This window comes from Eublepharis macularius, chromosome 14 (assembly GCF_028583425.1).
Source record: "Eublepharis macularius isolate TG4126 chromosome 14, MPM_Emac_v1.0, whole genome shotgun sequence".
NCBI lineage: Eukaryota > Metazoa > Chordata > Lepidosauria > Squamata > Eublepharidae > Eublepharis > Eublepharis macularius.
In genome coordinates, this window is record NC_072803.1 from 49,751,991 (window position 1) to 49,771,169 (window position 19,179).

Sequence of the window (19,179 nt, forward strand, 5' to 3'; positions counted from 1 at the left end):
ACCTTTGTCCATCTTCATCATTCTTCCAGGTTGAAATGTGGGGATCTCTTGATGTAGAACCATATACCGAAATTTCAGGCAGAGGTGGGAAACATCTGAGCCAGTTGTAGTTAGCATTCAGCCTGGAAATGCTGCGTTCAATGAGCAGTCTTCTACCATGTGAGAGGTGTGTGTGCACATGTGAAATGTTCATAGTTTTGTTTACCATCAAGTTTGTAATGTCCGTGATGGTGTGCAATTCTGTAGGCATGTCTGGGTGTGTGCACAGAAATGTTGCTTCTTACTGGAACGAAACAAAAGTTATGCCAGGTATCTGGCAGCACAAACTGTACTGATCTGAGGCTCACCTAAGCAAGCCTACCCCCCCTCCCCAAATGGCATCAAGATTCATGTCTGTAAACTACGGAGTGTCTCCCACATCGTGTTGTGTATTGCCGTCTTTACTTTGAACGTCTATTAAAAAAAATGTGGCTGTTTTAACCTGTTTAAACTCAGAGGCAGGGAAAATAATTTACAATATTATCTTTAACTTCATTACTTCATTAATTCTCCACCTTTGTTCCCACTATTATCTGACATATGGCTCTCTCTGTGCATGGCAGCTAAGATAATCCGGGCCAGAGCCGTTTTGGACCTGGTAGTAAATTGCTCATTGTAGTTTAACTTGTTTTATGGGAAGGAAAAATAGAACTTTTGCATTCTTTTATGTTCTGGGGTCTGCTTAGTTCTTGTATTTTAAAATCTGTGTGGTCTTTGTAATCCCCCCGCCCCCACCTTAAGTTCTGTTTTTGTTATGTTAACACTACAACAGTCTTTGGCTGTCAGCAATAAATAAAGCTATGTTACAAAAGGGAAAAACGAGTATATGTTATTAAAGCTTCCTTCACTGGATGCCTGCAGGCTTTTTTTCTCTCCATAGGTGAGTTGCTAGTTTTCCCATGCACTGGGCAGGGAATACAGATTTCCCGAAGGCATCCCTCCTTGGAGGGGTTGTGCAGTGTTTGGCTGTTGCGTAAGCAAGGCTGGAGGCGGATCAAGGCTTTCTCTTGGCTTTTACACCCAGCATGGTTTATGCGTCTGAGCTGTGAATCATCGACTGCTGTCATTGGAAAATATGCTTTTGTGAGGCCAATTGAGAAAGAAAAGAAACTATGACTAACAACCGGGGCTTGCTTTCCTCTCACCCCCAAAGCAGAGCAGATGGTTGCTAGGGTTGCAGGTTCAAGATGACCTCATATGGATTAGGTCGTTTTGCATGCTCCTGTCTCCCGTAGCGTTCACAGTTGGGATGGACTTCTCTCTTCATTGCAATGCTTATGAAATGGGGATCAAGTCTATACTGAAGCTCAGTTCAAACCAAACTGCAAACTGTTGTTTGATGCTGTGCAGATAAGCCTGAGGGTTCTCGGATTGTCGTGATCCTTTCGCTATAGCTTGTCAGCTGATTAATCGGTGGTTTCGCAAACCATGGTTTACATGACTTGCCTTGCCAGCCTGGGTCCCAAGCAGGGAACCAACCGTGCCTTGTAATTCTTCTTTTCAAGATGAATCCTGTAAACGGTCATTTGCTGGTTTGGATGTAGTAATGAACTGTTTCTTGTCCTAAAAGCAGAGCATCAGCTGCAGACCATGGTTTGTTGCAATGTCTGAGCCCAGCCTTGGTGGTCTGAGTATGGAACAGAATGAAGATGATGGCATTTTAGGATTTACTTGGAACATAACTATGCTGCTGTTTATGTACTTGCTCATTCAATCTGTCATTCTTTGGAAACTGACGTTGGGCTGCCCACGTAATGCATGACTGCAGTGACAAGGAGGCCAGGCTCTGAAGCAGGAAGCCCCAGTTCAAGGACAACCTTGCCGGGATTTGGTCATTAGCCTCGGGCAAGTGTTTTTTTGCACATCCTGTGGCCTGTATCTGGATTGCAGGTCAGCAGGTTTAGGAATATGGCTCCCAGCCCTGGATGGGGTGCCGTTGGGACCTATGCCGACGGTAAGGAGCCTGGGCATGGTCCTGGACACTTCCCTGTTGATGGAGGCAGAAGGGCAAGCATGTCTTGCCCACCTCTCTCCACAAGAGATGTCAGAGGGAGTCTGAAGTTGAAGACAGGCTGATTCTGCACACGTTGGATAATGCACTTTCAATGCACTTTAGCAATCGTTTTGAAGTGGATTTTTTGTTTCACACACGAAAAATTCAGTTCCAAATGATCTCTAAAGAGGATTGGAAGTGCATTATCCAACGTGTGTGGATAGAGGAATTTGTGGTGAAACATGGATGGGTCACTACTTGGATAAGCTCCCTGCTTTTATTTTAAATCCACTTAGCCTTCCAAATGTATCCCCATCAGTTAATGGGTGAATTGGCTATCAAGCAAGCCACCCAGGACTTTAAATCTCAGAGCACCACTTTCTTTAGCAAGTTAGGAAACAGACTTGCTGGTGTGTAACAGCTGCCCTTACATCTGTATTCTCTGTGGTGGCATCCACCTTATGGAATGGCCCACTTGAAGAGGCCAAGAACCCTCCCACTCTCCTGGCTTTCCACAAGTGATGCAAAACTGAATTATTCAAGACAGCTTGAATAATTCTAATCGAATAATCCTATTCAAATAGGAGGGCTGTACTGGAAGAAGTGGTCTCAGAGGGTTGCATCAGTAGAGGGGTAGGGACCATAGACTTTACTGTTATGTGCTATCTGAAGAAGAGAACTGTGATTCTCGAAAGCTTATGCTACAGTAAAGTTGGTTAGTCTTAAAGGTGCTACTGGACTCTTTTCTATTTTGCGACTACAGACTAACATGGCTAACTCCTCTGGATCTATGTGCTATCCGTTGCTTTAGGAACGATCATACGGAGTAGTTCTATGTTGTTTAATGTATCAGTCTTAGAATTGCTTATGCTCTGTTTCAGCATTCTTTAACCATGAGAGCCAGTTTGGTGTTTGGTTAAGAGCGCGGGACTCGAATCTGGAGAGCCGGGTTTGATTCCCCACTCCTCCACCTGAAGCCAGCTGGGTGACCTTGGGCTAGTCACAGCTCTCTGGAGCTCTCTCAGCCCCACCCACCTCACAGGCTGATTGTTGTTGTGGGGATAATAATAGCATACTTTGTGACCACTCTGAGTGGCCATTAAGTTGTCCTGAAGGGTGGTATATAAATCAAATGTTGTTGTTGTTGTTGTTACATTTCTGCTGGTTTTAAATCTCCGCAAATGTGCATGTTTATACCCTATTACATTGTTTATTTAATCATCCAGTGTTTACTGAGGTACAGTGCTGATTCGGTGAATTACATTTCCTATTTTTATTGTACTTCTTATTGTACTTACACTTTTTGAATTGCTCGGTTAATGTATGTTGCTGAGTTTTGACCGTAATAAATGACTGAGTGTGAGTGTGACCGACTGCTTTGGTGTTTTCTCCTTTAGGAAGCTGTTTTAAATCAAATAGGTGCACTTAACTAGGCTAAGTTCCAGCTTCAGGCTATCGGATTCCTGACAGAGTCCCTAAGGCAGCCCTGCTTAACCATTAACTATTCAGTGCTGATGGCCAAATGCTAGTCATGTGTTCCCTGCTTGCTCAAAATGGCTGTCAGGTGCACGTACGTATAGGAGGGCCACTTAAACATCTGGGCTGCAGGGATGACCTGTACAATACCCCCCTTCCCTCCAGTTCTGTGCTCAAGGTATCCTCAGTGTTACTTGCTCCACTGTATGTATGATACCTGGGGATGACACTTCTCATCTAATTTCTGCAAAACAATTGCTGTGCATCATATGCCTGTTTTCTAGTCTAATTTTTTTCTTCCAGGGCCCTATATAACAGTTCCAAAAGCTGTTGGGTTTTGATCCTCACATGTGCTTGGGGCTTTAACAATCTCCTCCAATGCACACATGCATGCACACGCACGGTCGCACACACGCTTCTCCAAAGAAGCTCTTGCATGCAGTATTGGAAAATGGTCAAGCATTTATTTATTTAGATATTTTATACACTACTTTTCTCCCCAAGGGGGCCCCAAAACAGTTTACGGTGTTGCTTTCCCCTCCTATTTTATCTTTTCAACAACAGCCCTGTGAGGTAGGTGAGAGTGAGAACATGAGTGGCCCAAGGTCACCCACTGAGCTCTCTTGGTGAGCTGGGGACTGACCCTGGGTCTTTCCCATCCTAGTCTAGTGCTGGCCACAACACCACACGGGATGTGTGCATGTGGCAGAAACATTAAAGCGGAAGGCTATTAAGTCTGTTTTTAAGTGGAAAAGCCGAAAGTAAAATGTCAGGTTTCTGTCTTTTGGGGGTCCAGGAGGAAAGAGAGAGAGATGCAGATGCTTTGCTGGCGTGCATTGAGCCGTGGCATAGCATGGGGGGGGGCAGAGGAGCAGCCGCACCAGGTGCAAAATTACTAGGGGGTGCCAGCTACTGAGGAGAGCCTGTGCCACATCTGCAGGAGCTGGGAGGCCACCCACACCATCCTGGCCACTTACTGTGCCAACGGGGCAGCCGGCTTGCTGGGCACCGAGCTGGCTGGCCCTCTGTGGCTGCTGGCCGAGAAGCGTGCCAAGTGGGCAGCGGCAGCGCAGGTGGCTGTGGCAGAGAGGTAAGGGGTAGGGAGACAAGCAGCGCTCGCAAGGGGGCGGCTGAACCCTGCATGATGCTGTCACTTCCCAGAAGTGATGTTATTGCATGGGGGTCTGGGAGCACAAGTACACTTTGCGTGTGTGATGCCACAGGCACTACCTCCTGCCGGGAGTTACCCCGGGCGCTCGCAACCCACACTACACCACTGGCATTGGGTCATAAGCTGCCTGGCGAGAGAGAGAGAGAGAGAGGATCATGGCTGAATCAATCCATATGTCCCCCTTGTCCAGCATCCTGTTTCCCAACGTGTCCAACCACAAGCTTCAAAAAAACAGGACTCCACCCCCCCTTCCCCAGCAATTAGAATTCAGAGGTAGACTGCCTCTGAACATGGAGCTTCCATTTAGCCATTATGGCTAATAGCTGTGATTGAACTGTGCGAATTCATCTGATTCTTCTTTTTAAAAGATCTTGGGTAGCAGACCTGGGAGAAACTCCCTCTGCCTGAGACCTTAGATGGCCACTGCCATTTGCAACAGGCTGTATTACTTTAGGTAGGTCAGAAGTTGACCCGGTTATATAAGACGGCTCTTTGTTTTCCTAAATCTGTCCTCCTGATATCTGGTCGGAATGGCTGTAATCCTGCATGGGCATCTGATCTGTTTGACCCTGGAATGCCTGAGTTAAAACGGCTTGTGGGAGTTACATGCCTTGGGCCAGGTGTTCTCGCCTTACACTTCGCTCTGTATTGTGCTTGAAGCACCACTGCAGTGAGGTTTGAGCGATCTTGCTGTGTGTGTGTGTGTGTGGCCCAAAGAGTTCGGTAACTGTTCAGTAGCGAAGCTTCCATAGACAAGTGGAAGTGAGGGGTCATTGAGGTGTCACAGGAGGACTTACCCGGACTTTTGATAAAAACCAGCCCCCAACGTAGTGTTTGGGGCTGATTTTTACTAAATCGGGCCCACATGTGACCTGTCGCTTCCACATCATGCCAGGAATGGCATCATTCCTGGATGCGTTCCGGGGCACACTGTGGAGTTCCTAGACCCATTCCTACACCTTTCCCCCTTGCCAGCCAGGGGAGAGGTAGAGGTGGCAGAGGCTGGGAATGGGGAATACCGACCCCCATCAGGAGGCTAATAACCCCAGATGAATCAATTGAATGACCCTCAACTTTTTTTTTAAAAAAAAGCCTTGCTCATAGGAAATCCGCATTGAGCATCTAGCATAACTTTCTCCCTGGTGTGCTAGCCTTCTGGAAGCAGGAATATCTTTAACTTTTTTATTTGGAGGAAAATTCAGTCATGTTTGGTTTCCATTTGTGGACTGAAATGGGACATCCCCAATGCAAACTGACCACTATGAGAATTAGGCTTCATCTGGTGGATGTGATAGATGAGATGCCCAAAGAGATTAGGCAAAGCAACATTTTGGAGTGAGTTTTTGTGCCTGCCTGCCTACTGTGGGTACAGCATCCTTTCGCCTCTTCTTGTTGTGAGTTACCTGCGTCTTCATGTTTGCTTCCAGTCTGTTTTGTATCTTTTGCTGCATGCACTTGTGATCATGTGCACGCACACAGCAGTTCAAGAGACTTTCGCCACAGCCTGCATGTTTTCCCTTCTCTGGAGCAGTTCACAATTGCTCCAGGGAGAGCTGTAACTGGAGCCTGTGAATATGTTTTTAAAAGAGAAACTCTTCGGGCTTGGCTTCCTGAAAATCTGGAATGGTCTTAGCAATGTTGACTATTTTTTCTTCCTCATTCTGGAGCAGCCCCCTCCCCTTCTGCCCAGCCTTGATCGTGGTAAATAAAGACTATGAATCATCCCCATGGTTTGCAGGTCCATTGCATACCATGCTTTCAGTCTCTGTTTTGCAAGGGAATTGTAGTTTTATCCTCCTCTTTGCCAGAAGAGCACGTTTTGCCACACCTTATGTTCACAGCAGCCCCGGGAAGTAACTATGTTGTGTGACCTGCCCAAGGTCACCGGTAACGCTTCGTGGCTGAGAGCAGATCTGAACCCAGGTTTTCCAGCACTCTAACTACTATCCAGCACTCTAACTACTATCACACATGATGGAAAGTAAGTGGGAGGAAAGACATTCTTGAATGGCTTTGTCCCCCCCAGCCTCGCTTGTGTAGGTTTGGTGTTCCCAGGACATTGCTGGCTTCCTTTAAACTGCTTGGAGTTCCACCTTCTATTCCCCACCCACCTTATTCCATGTTATTCCTCCTTATCTACAGAAAATATTAATATGCCTGATATCACTACCAAACCTCTTTAAAATCCCTCCTGGGAGGAAAGCTGGGTGAGGAAGGACCTGTAGCAAAACATTTTATCATTTAACGCTAGGTGTTTCTGTCTGCGTTGAGATACCTTGTTGCAGAATGGAGAGGAAGGGAGGTGCTCACTGAATGCTTTCTCTAAAAGCCGGATCTTGACAGCACCAGACTAGGTGTTGGACTCTGCCAAACTTGCCAGAAAGAAGCATCTGTTGCAATTGGCACGATCAATTGGTGCCTTCCTAATTGGTCTTTGCTGAGTTTGGATTGTCCTGCCCTGTACTGTAACCGCAGCTTAGAAAGCCTCTGTATGACCAGTCTCTGTATCATGCATCTGACGAAGAGAACTTGATTCTCGAAAGCTTATGCTACAATAAAATGGGTTAGTCTTAAAGGTGCTACTGGACTCTTTTTGATTCTGTATCTGTGTAGTCAGAACCATGTGCTGTCCCTTTAACAATTGGTACTCATGGGAATTGTAGTTCCCCCTCCAACATAGAAGTTTATTGTAGGTCTTCCTGTTAAAGTGTAGTTTTATGGTCCCTCTTCCCCCCTTTGTTCGACAACGTACTCCATCAAGCAAGGATGAAAAGGCTATCATGAATTCACCGCTAGTCTACGAATAAATCTAGAGCAATAAAGATGTACCTAGCTTCTGATTGAACCATGTCTTGTTTATTGGCTCCAACTGTAAGTTAGGATTCCTGTAAAATCTGGATTGAAAGAGGTCGTGCGTTAAAACTACCAGGGAGTCAGCCCCTCCTTTCAGCTGCTCCCAGAATATGCCCCCTATACCTCATTGGGTGTGATTTAATTACTCCTGTTGCAGCAGAATTAGCTACACTCACTGCTCTGGAGTTGCCTTCTTCCACTGTGCTTTCATAGGGACAGGTAGTTCTATCATGTCTTTATTCTGGCTGCAATTCTGTCGTGTTCATTCCTGATGCAGTCACGCAGGAGAATTGCCACTCTGAGAAGAGGCTACTTCTTGCACTTCTGTGGGAGTTCTTGCTCTTAGCTCACAACCTGCTAACTGGAAGATGCATTGAGATCAGCAACTTACGTGGTGATGCAAGTCAAAGGATGCTTCCAGTTTGATCAAAAGTGCACCTTGGTCAGAAATTTGGGGAAATGCTCATCTAATACCACAATTCAAGTTTGGGGCTCTTTTGACTTTATAGAATCCAAAATGCTAAATAAGGAAATTTTGTGTAACACAAAGAAGGCTTTTCTTTTTTCAAAATGATCAACTGAGATTCCTAGGGAACTGCGCCCAAAGTCACAAGGCTTTCATTGCCTACACCCACAATCATGAGCTGCAGAAAGATTTATCCAACATGCCTGTGAGGGTTTGGCTCTTTCAGCCTTGAAATAAATATTTGATTGTGAAGGTGCTGATGGCTTCCTTCCACAGTGCAGGTGAATTGCTTGTTTTTGTGTGTTCTCTCAAACGGAAGTGGCGCCAATGGCGTGTGTCTAAGAGCTGCTTGTAAACAAATTTTCAGTGTCCGGGTCTTAGTTGACTGCTACGGCTCAGCAGATGAAGCTGCTTTGCACCAAATCAATTTACTGGTCCATCTAGCTTGTTGTTTCCAATTCCAGGATCTTGGGCAGAGAGAGGCCTTTTCTAAAACTACCTGAGATGCTTGCGATCGAGCCTGGGACCTTCTGCATGCAAGCGATGTGTTCTAACCTTAAGCCACCACCCTGTCTCATTAACAAGTGCTACTGGGCTAGTTATTTCTGCTAAGTGGGCTGCTGTTGCTATTAAGCATTTTGTAGTGGGTGTAGGAACTGGTGCCCTTCTGTACCAAAAGATACACCATTGGTCAGTAATAGGATCATGATAGGCAAAAAGGACAGCTTCATGCAATGTAGCCTTCGTTTGTGGAATGCATCGTTATAGATTGTGGAGATGGCCAGTAGCTTAGCCTTTCAAAGAAGGATGAAACCAATTCATGGAGGAGTGCTATTAGCCAAAATGGTAAGATGGAACATCCTCTGTTTAGATGGGTAGCCATGTTGGTCTGCAAAACAGCAGGATTTGAATCCGGTGGCACCTTAAACACCAACAAGATTTTCAGAGTGTAAGCTTTCAAGAGTCAGAGCTCACACTCTGAAAATCTTGTTGGTGTCTGAGGTGCCACAGGACTCAGATCCTGCCATCCTGTATTTAGTGGAAGTAATACCCCCTAAATGCCAGCTTCCAGTGGGGGAACCAGGGCAAAGGCTCCATGTCCTGCTTGTGGGCATCCTGGAAGCATCTAGTTTGATTGTAACAGGATGATGGGCTATGTGAACCCTTGACTTCAAGGCTCCTTGATAGGGATGTATTCAAACCAGAAGTAAAACTACCAACAGATAATAGAACAGTACATTTAAGCCCAGATTGTTTGGTGATATTGCCAATTATTGAATCTTTTTCTTTTAAAACCATATCTCCAACTTTACGTCCTTTTTTCCCCATCTTGCAGAGAAGACCGGCAAAGTCCTTGCAGATTTCTCTCAGTTCTACGAGGAACAATATGGCGTCGCACTCTTCAACAGTGTCCGGTATGAGATTGAAGGCGGCGGGGGGCCCCAGGCACAGCTACTGCACCGCAAGGTAAGGAGGGTGATGGATTTGAAGATTTTGAGTTGATGGCAGGAAGGATTCATGTTCATTATGATGGTGGTCTAGAACCTGTAAGACGGGTATGCATTCAGCACCCATCTATACTTTCTCTACTTCTGTTCTGCAGACATCGTCCAACCAGCCTATATTTTGGATGTGGGAATAGCACAAATTGCGAAGCCTGCATAGTAAAGTACCTGATGCATCCCCCCTCCCCCACATGCACACATGCGTGCACACAAAGAGATACATACACAGACGAACTTCATTGAATAAGAATATACAAATTCAGCTTGGATATCCTGTAGTTTATGCTTGGTGCCCAAACCATGGTTTGAGGTTCCAAATGAACAAGCAAACCATGGTTCATAGTAGGCTTTCTGCTTTTCCTTGTCATCTTTGTAAGGCAGAGAGGCCTCCAAAGAGATCAAGAACTAGAGTGCATCTGAATTTACACACTGCAGAACCATGGTCTGCAAAGCCTCTTCCAACTACAGCATCTGGTTCTGTTTTGCCTGCCCAGTCTCCATGACTTGTCAGTTCTGACATCATGTGAAACTGTATCTAAACTTCTTTAGGCATGGATTGGTGTGATGTTTGAACTGAGCCAGTATGTTAATTCTCTGAGTTACTTTTGGTGACACTTACCCTTGCAAGAGCCGTAGTGCCTCCGTTGCATAAGGGGTCTGGTGCCAACTCTCTGTTTCTTTCTGGTGCTTTCTGACATTCTCTGAAACTTCAGTGTGTCTGTTCTAGCTAGGATGAATGTGCACTTATCCCCCTCCAAATGTACAATACAGGACAAGATGTAGCACCGCTTTTGCTTAGCAAGCCATTTCCCCCATCATGCTCTCTATCTTGTGAGTGTTCCCTTGAAGAGCCCCTTATGACATCATTTTGACATCTTTGGACTGTCCAACTGGTTCCCAGTCTAGGTTTCTCAGAAGCATTCAGCCCCCGCCTATTGCAAGGTGGCTTCAGTCTGGAATCAGCAGAAGCTGTTTGCTGAATTCCACTTGGCAGCTTCCATCAAGCAGGACAGATGATTTCTTGCTGTATGTCTTCAGAAACCCTGCAGTAACTGCTTGGCTAGGCTTGCCAGGGCACACAATGAAGCTTAGGAACAGTGTTCTACTGTCAATCTTTTTTTCACCACAACTGTTGCATTCCTTGCTCTTGTTATAGAAGCCTAACCTTTTGGTTAAATAAACAGGTTTTTTTCTGATGGGGGTGGGGAGAGGTTCACATTAGGCTGTCTTATCCTGTATTCATGCGTTTATCTGTTCAACCAAATTGCAGAGAATACAACTGACACTTCTGGGAAGGGCGTTGGGTGATGAGAGATCAGAAGCCAGTGTCATAACTCAATGCATCTCTTAAGTCAATGCAGTTATTCATAATATAATGTTCTGTTTGCAAGGACATTGCAGTTCTACTGATTTATGTTAAGTGTTGGGAGGGTGTGGAGTCACTTCACACTTCAGCCTCGTCTCTGGGTCTGTTCATTTTCATATAGTAACAGTATTTATGTAAATACTGTCTTGTGTGTCACTTTTTTGTAAAATTAAAATTTGAGCTGTAGTTGAAGTAGACACAAATCTCTGCTCCAGGGTCCACTTTCTAGGTATGAGAGAGGGAGTGCATCTTAAGTTTTAAATAGTATTGAGCATTTCTACTGAAGTGTGGGGGAGATGGCTGCCTGTCACTGCCTTTAAGATAGTACAGACCACCAACTGAACAGCAGAAGAAGAGAGAGCATGCAAACCAAGGATCAAGCTAAAACTTGTGTCCCCGAAGTGGGGAAAGGTATGATTGACAGATTGACAGGTGAATCGAACAGTATTCACAGTGCAAAAGCATCTAAAGAACCAAGTACTTGGGAGACCCATTTGGAATTGACGCACTGTGACTGTCATACAGTAAATGTGTAAAGTGAATCTTAAGCTCTTTTCACAAGTTGCACTGAATGCAAGTACAATTTAGCCCTATTGACAAGTTACAAGGAATGCAGGTATAGTCTATGTACAGTGTATAAGTAAAGGTAGTCCTCTGTGCAAGCACTGAGTCATTACTGACCCATGGGGGGATGTCGCATCACAACGTTTTCTAGGCAGACTTTTTATGGGGTGGTTTGCCATTGCCTTCCCCAGTCATCTACACTTTACCCCCAGGAAACTGGGTACTCATTTTACCGACATCGGAAGGATGGAAGGCTGAGTCAACCTTGAGCTGGCTACCTGAACCCGGCTTCCGCCGGGATCGAACTCAGGTTGTGAGCAGAGCTTGGACTGCAGTACTGCAGTTTACCACTCTGTGCCACAGGGCTCTTATGTACAGTATATACTTGTTTCCTAAACATGTGCATTGAGTAATTTTCATATTACATTCAACACACGTACAGCGGAACGGCTGATTCAGACCTCACACTGATCCAAGTCCTGGTCCTTGGTTTCAGTAGCAGACTGAACACATGTTGGTGCTTTCTTGCAAACGGACGTATGCATGTACATGCAGGATGTACAAGCATTCACTGTCACCTGTGGGCAAGGCCTCTGCTATAACTAGGCCCTCCTTTTTAATCTAGTTTCTCAATGATTAACTCTGAGATCGGGCATATGGAGAAGCATAATTGCCTTGAAAGCATAGCTGGTGGAGAGGTAGGGCAGAAATGATGTAAGTAATAAGTAAAAAAAAGAAGAAGAAGAAAGCTGGGGAGAAGTGGTCGCTTGTGCAGGTTCACCAAGGGGGTATGGATGAATCCTCTTTGCTGTGCCTTTGTGTGAGCTGCCCAAATCTGCACGGTGAGCTACTGGAGAGGCTGCAACTGGCAGCTGTAATGGATAATCTGACATGTGGAATGTTTGGATTCACCTCTGAGCACATCTGATGGCGTTTAAAGGCATTTTGTCTCAAGCAGCTCCCCCAGTGGAAATGGCACGAAGTGGCAGGAGAGACTGGTTCCAAATATGCCTGGCTTGTGTGCACACCCATTCTCTCCTGGAATTGGGTAGCTTTTGAAATCTTTTCAGAAACTAGAATGTCCTGTTAGGCAAGGTGTTGGATCCTGGCCGAACAGTTGGTTTGATAAAATGTCTCTTGTGATCCCGTGTACTCGTTTTGATGGCTGCGCTGTATCCTGCAGGGGGAATGCGCTTGGTTTTGCCCAAACGTTAAGGAACGTGCTAGATCATATTGAGATCATATTGTTTAGTATGGGTCTCTTTAAGCTCTTGACTGTGGTAAAGGCTGTAAACAAACAAACAACGCCCCCCCAGTCATCCGCAGCCTCTGTTCTAAAGAAACCTAAATTTAGCAGAATACAGGCTCTATGTTATGTATATACGGATCATAAAATCCAGAGGGTTGGCCTCTGTTGCGAGATGTGGATTTTCTGGCAACAGATGGCTGTACAGTGGGCAGAAGTTCAAACTTGTGAAGCTGCCTTCCATTGTGTTAGACTGCTGGTCCTTAGCTAGGAATTGTCTCTTTTTACTGGCAATGACTCCCTGGGGGCCTTGAGAAGTGAATGGTATTTCACAACAGCCGCTATTTGAGATCTTTTAGCTGGAGATGCAAGGAACTGAACTTTCTCCATGCAAAGCAGGTTCCGTCCCTCACTGACCCACAACCTCTCCCCTTAGTTTCTCTCTTGAGGATTGGCACAATTTTGTGATTTGGAAGTCGTGTCTGGTCCCTGCAATTTGAACTCTCTCTGTGTTTCACAACTGGATCACTGTTCGCTTATCTGCTTCTTCTTGCATCGCCCAGGCTATGCGAGTCGTTTGCTCTTGAGTTTCGAGAGAAGATCTCTCCCAGTTTCGGCCTACTTCTAGCTTCTAGCTGTGTTTCCAGTGAGAATCTGCCTTCCCTTGCTAGTTTGAAGGCCGGGGAGGCTGAACTTGTTTGAGGCCGGGTGTGTGATTTGTGTAACTTTATTTCGCTCAGCTTTTGCTGCATAGAATCCAGTCTAGACATTGCACTGCCTGGTTTCAGCCCTTAACTGAGGACTTGCTAGTCAGGAGCAAGAAGAAACTACTATTATCCCCTTGGCAGGTAGGGTTGCCAGTCTCCAGAGGGTGGCTGGAGATCTCCTGGAATTACAGCTGATCTCCAGATGGCAAAGATCAGTTTCCCTGGAGAAAACAGCTGTTTCAGAGGGTGGACTTTATGGCATTATACCCCACGGAGGCCCTTCCTCAAACCCCGTCCTCTCCAGGCTCCATCTTAAAAATCACCAAGAATTTCCCAATCTAGAAATGGCAATCACCCACCAGGTGGGTGGTTTTTCAATGATGGCTCCTCACCTTGAATGCTTTCCTCCTTAAGGCTTGCCTGGCACTTACCTTACTATTTTTTAGGCAGCAGGCCAAAATGTTCCCTTTAACCAAGGCTTTTTAACTAACGAGTTTTATCTCTTAGTTGTCTTATGATCTCCTTTGGGCCCCAAAGACTGTGCTATCCACATTGTTTTATGCCATCCTGTAGGGATGTGCATTTCGGCATTCAGAATGCCGAAAGAATGCCGAAACAAAAGTGTTTCGGCTTCTTTCGGGGAATGCCGAAACGTTTCGGGGAATGCCGAAACGTTTCGGGTAGCCGAAAGAAAAAAGCCGAAACGTTTCGGGATTCTTTCGGCTTTCTTTCGGCTTTTCAATGGGAAAATGCCTCCGTTTTCCCGGACGTCTGGGGGAGGCATTTTCCCACCGAATAAGCCCAAAATTGGTGGGGACCTTCCTCTAACCCTTCTCTAACAACCACCCACGTTTCAGACAGATTGGACTTTGGGGGGCCATGTTATGGCCCCCCAAAGCAGGTCCCCCCATCCTCCCGTAAGAAAGCGAAGGAGCAGCATATTGTTAGCATGCTGCTGCTAATCTTCTTCATTATTTCCTATGGGGAAAAAATGAAGAAGCAGGCTTCCTTTGCCAGGGGTGGCATTTTGCATGCAAAATGCCCCCTCACCCTCAGGGGCCCTTCTCCCACCCTTCCCCCCACCCCCCACCCAGGCTCAGCCTGCTCCCACTTGGGGGGGCCATTTCATGGTCTCCCCAAGTAGGTCCTCTCAGCCCCTAAAGTCCACCCCTTACAGCCCCACACAAACCCAATTCCCCCCCAGCTGCCACACACAGACCCAAATCCCCACATTAGCCCCTCACAGACCCAAATCCACCCCCACCTGCCCCACACCCATAACCCCAGGAACAGGCTGGCAAAGGCCAGCCCTCTCCCTTTGTTCCCTATGCTGGGAACTTCTAAACTCTCTTTCCCTGGGCAATTCTGCACAGCCCAGGGGTGCCACAATGGTGGGCACACTTCTGAGTGCCAGCTGGTCCCTGTGAAAGAGCACCTGAACCACAGACACCCTCCCTCAAATTCCCCCACCACCTACAGAGATGGCTGGCCAGCCAGCCCCATTGTTCCCTATGATGGGAACCAACTGCACAACAAAGAATAAAACAAGAACAACACAAAATAAAGTTTTAAATTTTTTTTCTCCCTTCCAAAGTACAAGTAGGCAAAGCATTATGACACATTACACCAGCAGTCCCCCACACAGAAAAATAACACAACTCACTTAACATCAGAGAATCACAAAGCATGATTCCTGTCAAAAACACTTTATTTCTTGAACAGCTTTAGGTTACACAGCAGGGGGGAACACCAAAGAGCATGGCAGCACTATCTTACACAAAAATAACACAACTCACTTAACATCAGAGAATCACAAAAACACAATTCCTGGCAAAAACACTTTATTTCTTGAACAGCTTTAGGTTACACAGCAGGGGGGAACACCAAAGGGCATGGCAGCACTATCTTACACAAAAATAACACAACTCACTTAACATCAGAGAATCACAAAAACACAATTCCTGGCAAAAACACTTTATTTCTTGAACAGCTTTAGGTTACACAGTAGGAGGGCACAACAGGGCATGATAGCAATGTACTACAAAAAATGATACAACCCACTTCACCGTTTTTGACAGCAATTGTGTTTGTGTGATTCTCTGATGTGAAGTGAGTTGTGTTATTTTTGTGTAGTACACTGCTTTCCTGCTCTGTGGTGCCTTCCTACTGTGTAACCTAAAGCAGTTACAGAAATAAAGTGCTTTTGACAGCAATTTTTTGGGGTGATTCTTTAATGTGAAGTGAGTTGTGTTATTTTTGTGTAAGATACTGCTTCCATGCCCTTTGGTGTCCCCCCCCTGCTGTGTAGCCTAAAGCTGTTCAAGAAATAAAGTGTTTTTGACAGGAATTGTGCTTTTGTGATTCTCTGATGTTAAGTGAGTTGTGTTATTTTTGTGTAAGATAGTGCTGCCATGCCCTTTGGTGTTCCCCCCTGCTGTGTAACCTAAAGCTGTTCAAGAAATAAAGTGTTTTTGACAGGAATCGTGTTTTGTGATTCTCTGATGTTAAGTGAGTTTTGTTTTAATTTTTCTGTGTGGGGGACTGCTGGTGTAATGTGTCATAATGCTTTGCCTACTTGTACTTTGGAAGGGAGAAAATAATTTTTTTAAAACTTTATTTTGTGTTGTTCTTGTTTTATTCTTTGTTGTGCAGTTGGTTCCCATCATAGGGAACAATGGGGCTGGCTGGCCAGCCATCTCTGTAGGTGGTGGGGGAATTTGAGGGAGGGTGTCTGTGGTTCAGGTGCTCTTTCACAGGGACCAGCTGGCACTCAGAAGTGTGCCCACCATTGTGGCACCCCTGGGCTGTGCAGAATTGCCCAGGGAAAGAGAGTTTAGAAGTTCCCAGCATAGGGAACAAAGGGAGAGGGCTGGCCTTTGCCAGCCTGTTCCTGGGGTTATGGGTGTGGGGCAGGTGGGGGTGGATTTGGGTCTGTGAGGGGCTAATGTGGGGATTTGGGTCTGTGTGTGGCAGCTGGGGGGGAATTGGGTTTGTGTGGGGCTGTAAGGGGTGGACTTTAGGGGCTGAGAGGACCTACTTGGGGAGGCCATGAAATGGCCCCCCCAAGTGGGAGCAGTCTGAGCCTTGGTGGGGGGTGGGAGGAAGGGTGGGAGAAGGGCCCCAGAGGGCTGGGGGGCATTTTGCATGCAAAATGCCACCCCTGGCAAGACAAGCCTCTCCCAGCTGTCAGTGGTAGAGATGAGAGCAGAGCACCTACTTGGGGAGGCCATGAAATGCCCCCCCCCAAGTGGGAGCAGGCTGAGCCTTGGTGGGGGGTGGGAGGAGGGGTAGGAGAAGGGCCCCAGAGGGTTGGGGGGCATTTTGCATGCAAAATGCCACCCCTGGCAACACAAGCCTCCCCCAGCTGTCAGTGGTAGAGATTAGAGCACCTACTTGGGGAGGCCATGAAATGGCCCCCCCAAGTGGGAGCAGGCTGAGCCTTGGTGGGGGGTGGGAGGAGGGGTGGGAGAAGGGCCCCTGAGGGTAAGGGGGCATTTTGCATGCAAAATGCCACCCCTGGCAAAGGAAGCCTGCCTCTTCATTTTTTCCCCATAGGAAATAATGAAGAAAGATTAGCAGCAGCATGCTAACAATATGCTGCTCCTTCGCTTTCTTATGGGAGGATGGGGGGACCTGCTTTGGGGGGCCATAACATGGCCCCCCCCAAAGTCCAATATGTCTGAAACTTGGGTGGTTGTTAGAGAAGGGTTAGAGGAAGGTCCCCACCAATTTTGGGCTTATTCGGTGGGAAAATGCCTCCTCCAGGCGTCCTGGAAGACGGAGGCATTTTCCCTTAGAAAAAAGCCGAAAGAATGCCGAAATAATGCCACCCCTGGCAAAGGAAGCCTGCCTCTTCATTTTTTCCCCATAGGAAATAATGAAGAAAGATTAGCAGCAGCATGCTAACAATATGCTGCTCCTTCGCTTTCTTATGGGAGGATGGGGGGACCTGCTTTGGGGGGCCATAACATGGCCCCCCAAAGTCCAATCTGTCTGAAACTTGGGTGGTTGTTAGAGAAGGGTTAGAGGAAGGTCCCCACCAATTTTGGGCTTATTCGGTGGGAAAATGCCTCCTCCAGGCGTCCTGGAAGACGGAGGCATTTTCCCTTAGAAAAAAGCCGAAAGAATGCCGAAATAATGCCGAAAGAATCCCGAAAGCCGAAAGCCGAAAGAGATTCTTGTTTCGGCTTTCGGCTTTAACGATAGAGAATCTTCTTTCGGCTTTCTACTTTCGGCTATAGCCGAAAATTTTTGGCTTGCACACCCCTACCATCCTGTGTTGAATGGCTTTGTTTTGTGTTTTAATTATTCTCGTTTATTGTTTGTTGTAAGCTACCTTGAGCAGCTCTCAGGAGAGAGGGCATATAATTTTTCCAAATAAATAAATGGCAGCTCGCACCTGTGAGTTCAGCCTGTGCGTGTCACTCTTTAGAGTCCCAGATTGGCCATAATTTGCAACTCTGTAGGGAAGTGCCCCTTTGTTAGGACCATGCTGTGGCTTTCAGCTTTGGCCTTGAGCTATCATTGGTTGTGCTGGTGAGTCTCCTAAACTAAGGGCCAAGCTACACATGACGAATGACACTTGAGCAGCAAGTGGATTGAGCGGAGGGCAAGTGAACAGGGAGAAATATACTTGCTGTTCAAGTGTCATTCGTCATGTGTAGCTTGGCCGTAAGAGATGAATTACACAAGGACAGTCATGTGAAGGAAGTCACAGTGTTAGCCGGGAAGCTGAGTTTTAAAAGACAGGTTGGAAGGCTCTGTCAATTTCCCCTCTCTACAGAGCAGCAAAGATCCTTCCTCAGAGGGTTTGTTTGTTTCATTTTCGCCTCCTAGAAGGGGAGTTGAAACTGACAGAGCCTTTGGGAGGCAAAGAGGAAATTAACAAACCCTCTGAGATCTATGCTGGCTCTGTAGAAAGAGGAAATTGACAGAGCCTTCTGATCTGTTTTAAAATTCAGCTTCCCATGACTCCCTTCACGTGCATGTCCTCGTGTAATTTGTCTCTTGTAGTTTAGCTCTAACTTAGTATGAAAAAAACTGAGTGGCTTTTAAAAAATGAGGCCATTGCTCAGTTGGTGTTCTTGAACTATTCTGGAAGAAGTGAGGAGGAGGTGGTGGTATGTTCTGGCCTTTACCTAGTGCCAGCCGACACCCTACTGAGTGTTTGTCGGTGCTTGGATACAGTTACCAAGGCCATGCCCACTCCTCTTGGCTGATGGCCAACTCAAATTCTAAGCAATCTCAAATTGGCTAGGGTGTCGCTGTTTTCTCAGCTTGTTAGTTGGCATGCCTCGGGGGTAGACAAGGTGTGTCTGTTTGGGTTTCGATTCTTTGCTGGCTCAAAATTAGAGATTTGGCTCAAACCCACTCCCCTTTCAGGATAAGAGAAAGTAAATTTGAAAATGAAGCAAAGCTTGGAGATGGAAACTTGAACATTCAGTTGCAAACATGGCTGGAGGAGAAAGAAGCAAGGAAGGCCAAGAGATTTGCTTCTGGGCTGAGAATTGAGCTCTGCAATTCATTTTGGTAAATTCAGCTAATATTTGCCCATTCAGAGCGTGGGCAAGAAATGTTACTACCACTGACGCAGCGTCATGACAATGTTATGCAACTTTATCTAGTTGGGGCAGTTCACATGTTGCTTAGCAACATATGTGTTCATGTTGTGTGGACATGCATTCCTTCCAATTTTGTTCCCAAGGATCAGTAACCTGAAAAATTCAGGGCCCAAATCACATATATGTCTGTGTGAAAGAGAAGCTGTGGGAATGACCCGACAGTCTGAATTAC

At 46.3% G+C, this 19,179-nt stretch overlaps 1 protein-coding gene across 1 annotated transcript in view; it reads left to right on the plus strand.

Annotated features, from left to right (window-relative positions):
• The window catches only part of NIBAN2 (niban apoptosis regulator 2), a 101,608-nt gene that overhangs the window by 35,937 nt on the left and 46,492 nt on the right, over positions 1 to 19,179 (plus strand). The window contains exon 2 of the mRNA XM_054998527.1: positions 9,335 to 9,465. Coding sequence (XP_054854502.1) covers positions 9,335 to 9,465 — 131 coding nt within the window. The remainder of the gene's footprint in view (positions 1 to 9,334; positions 9,466 to 19,179) is intronic.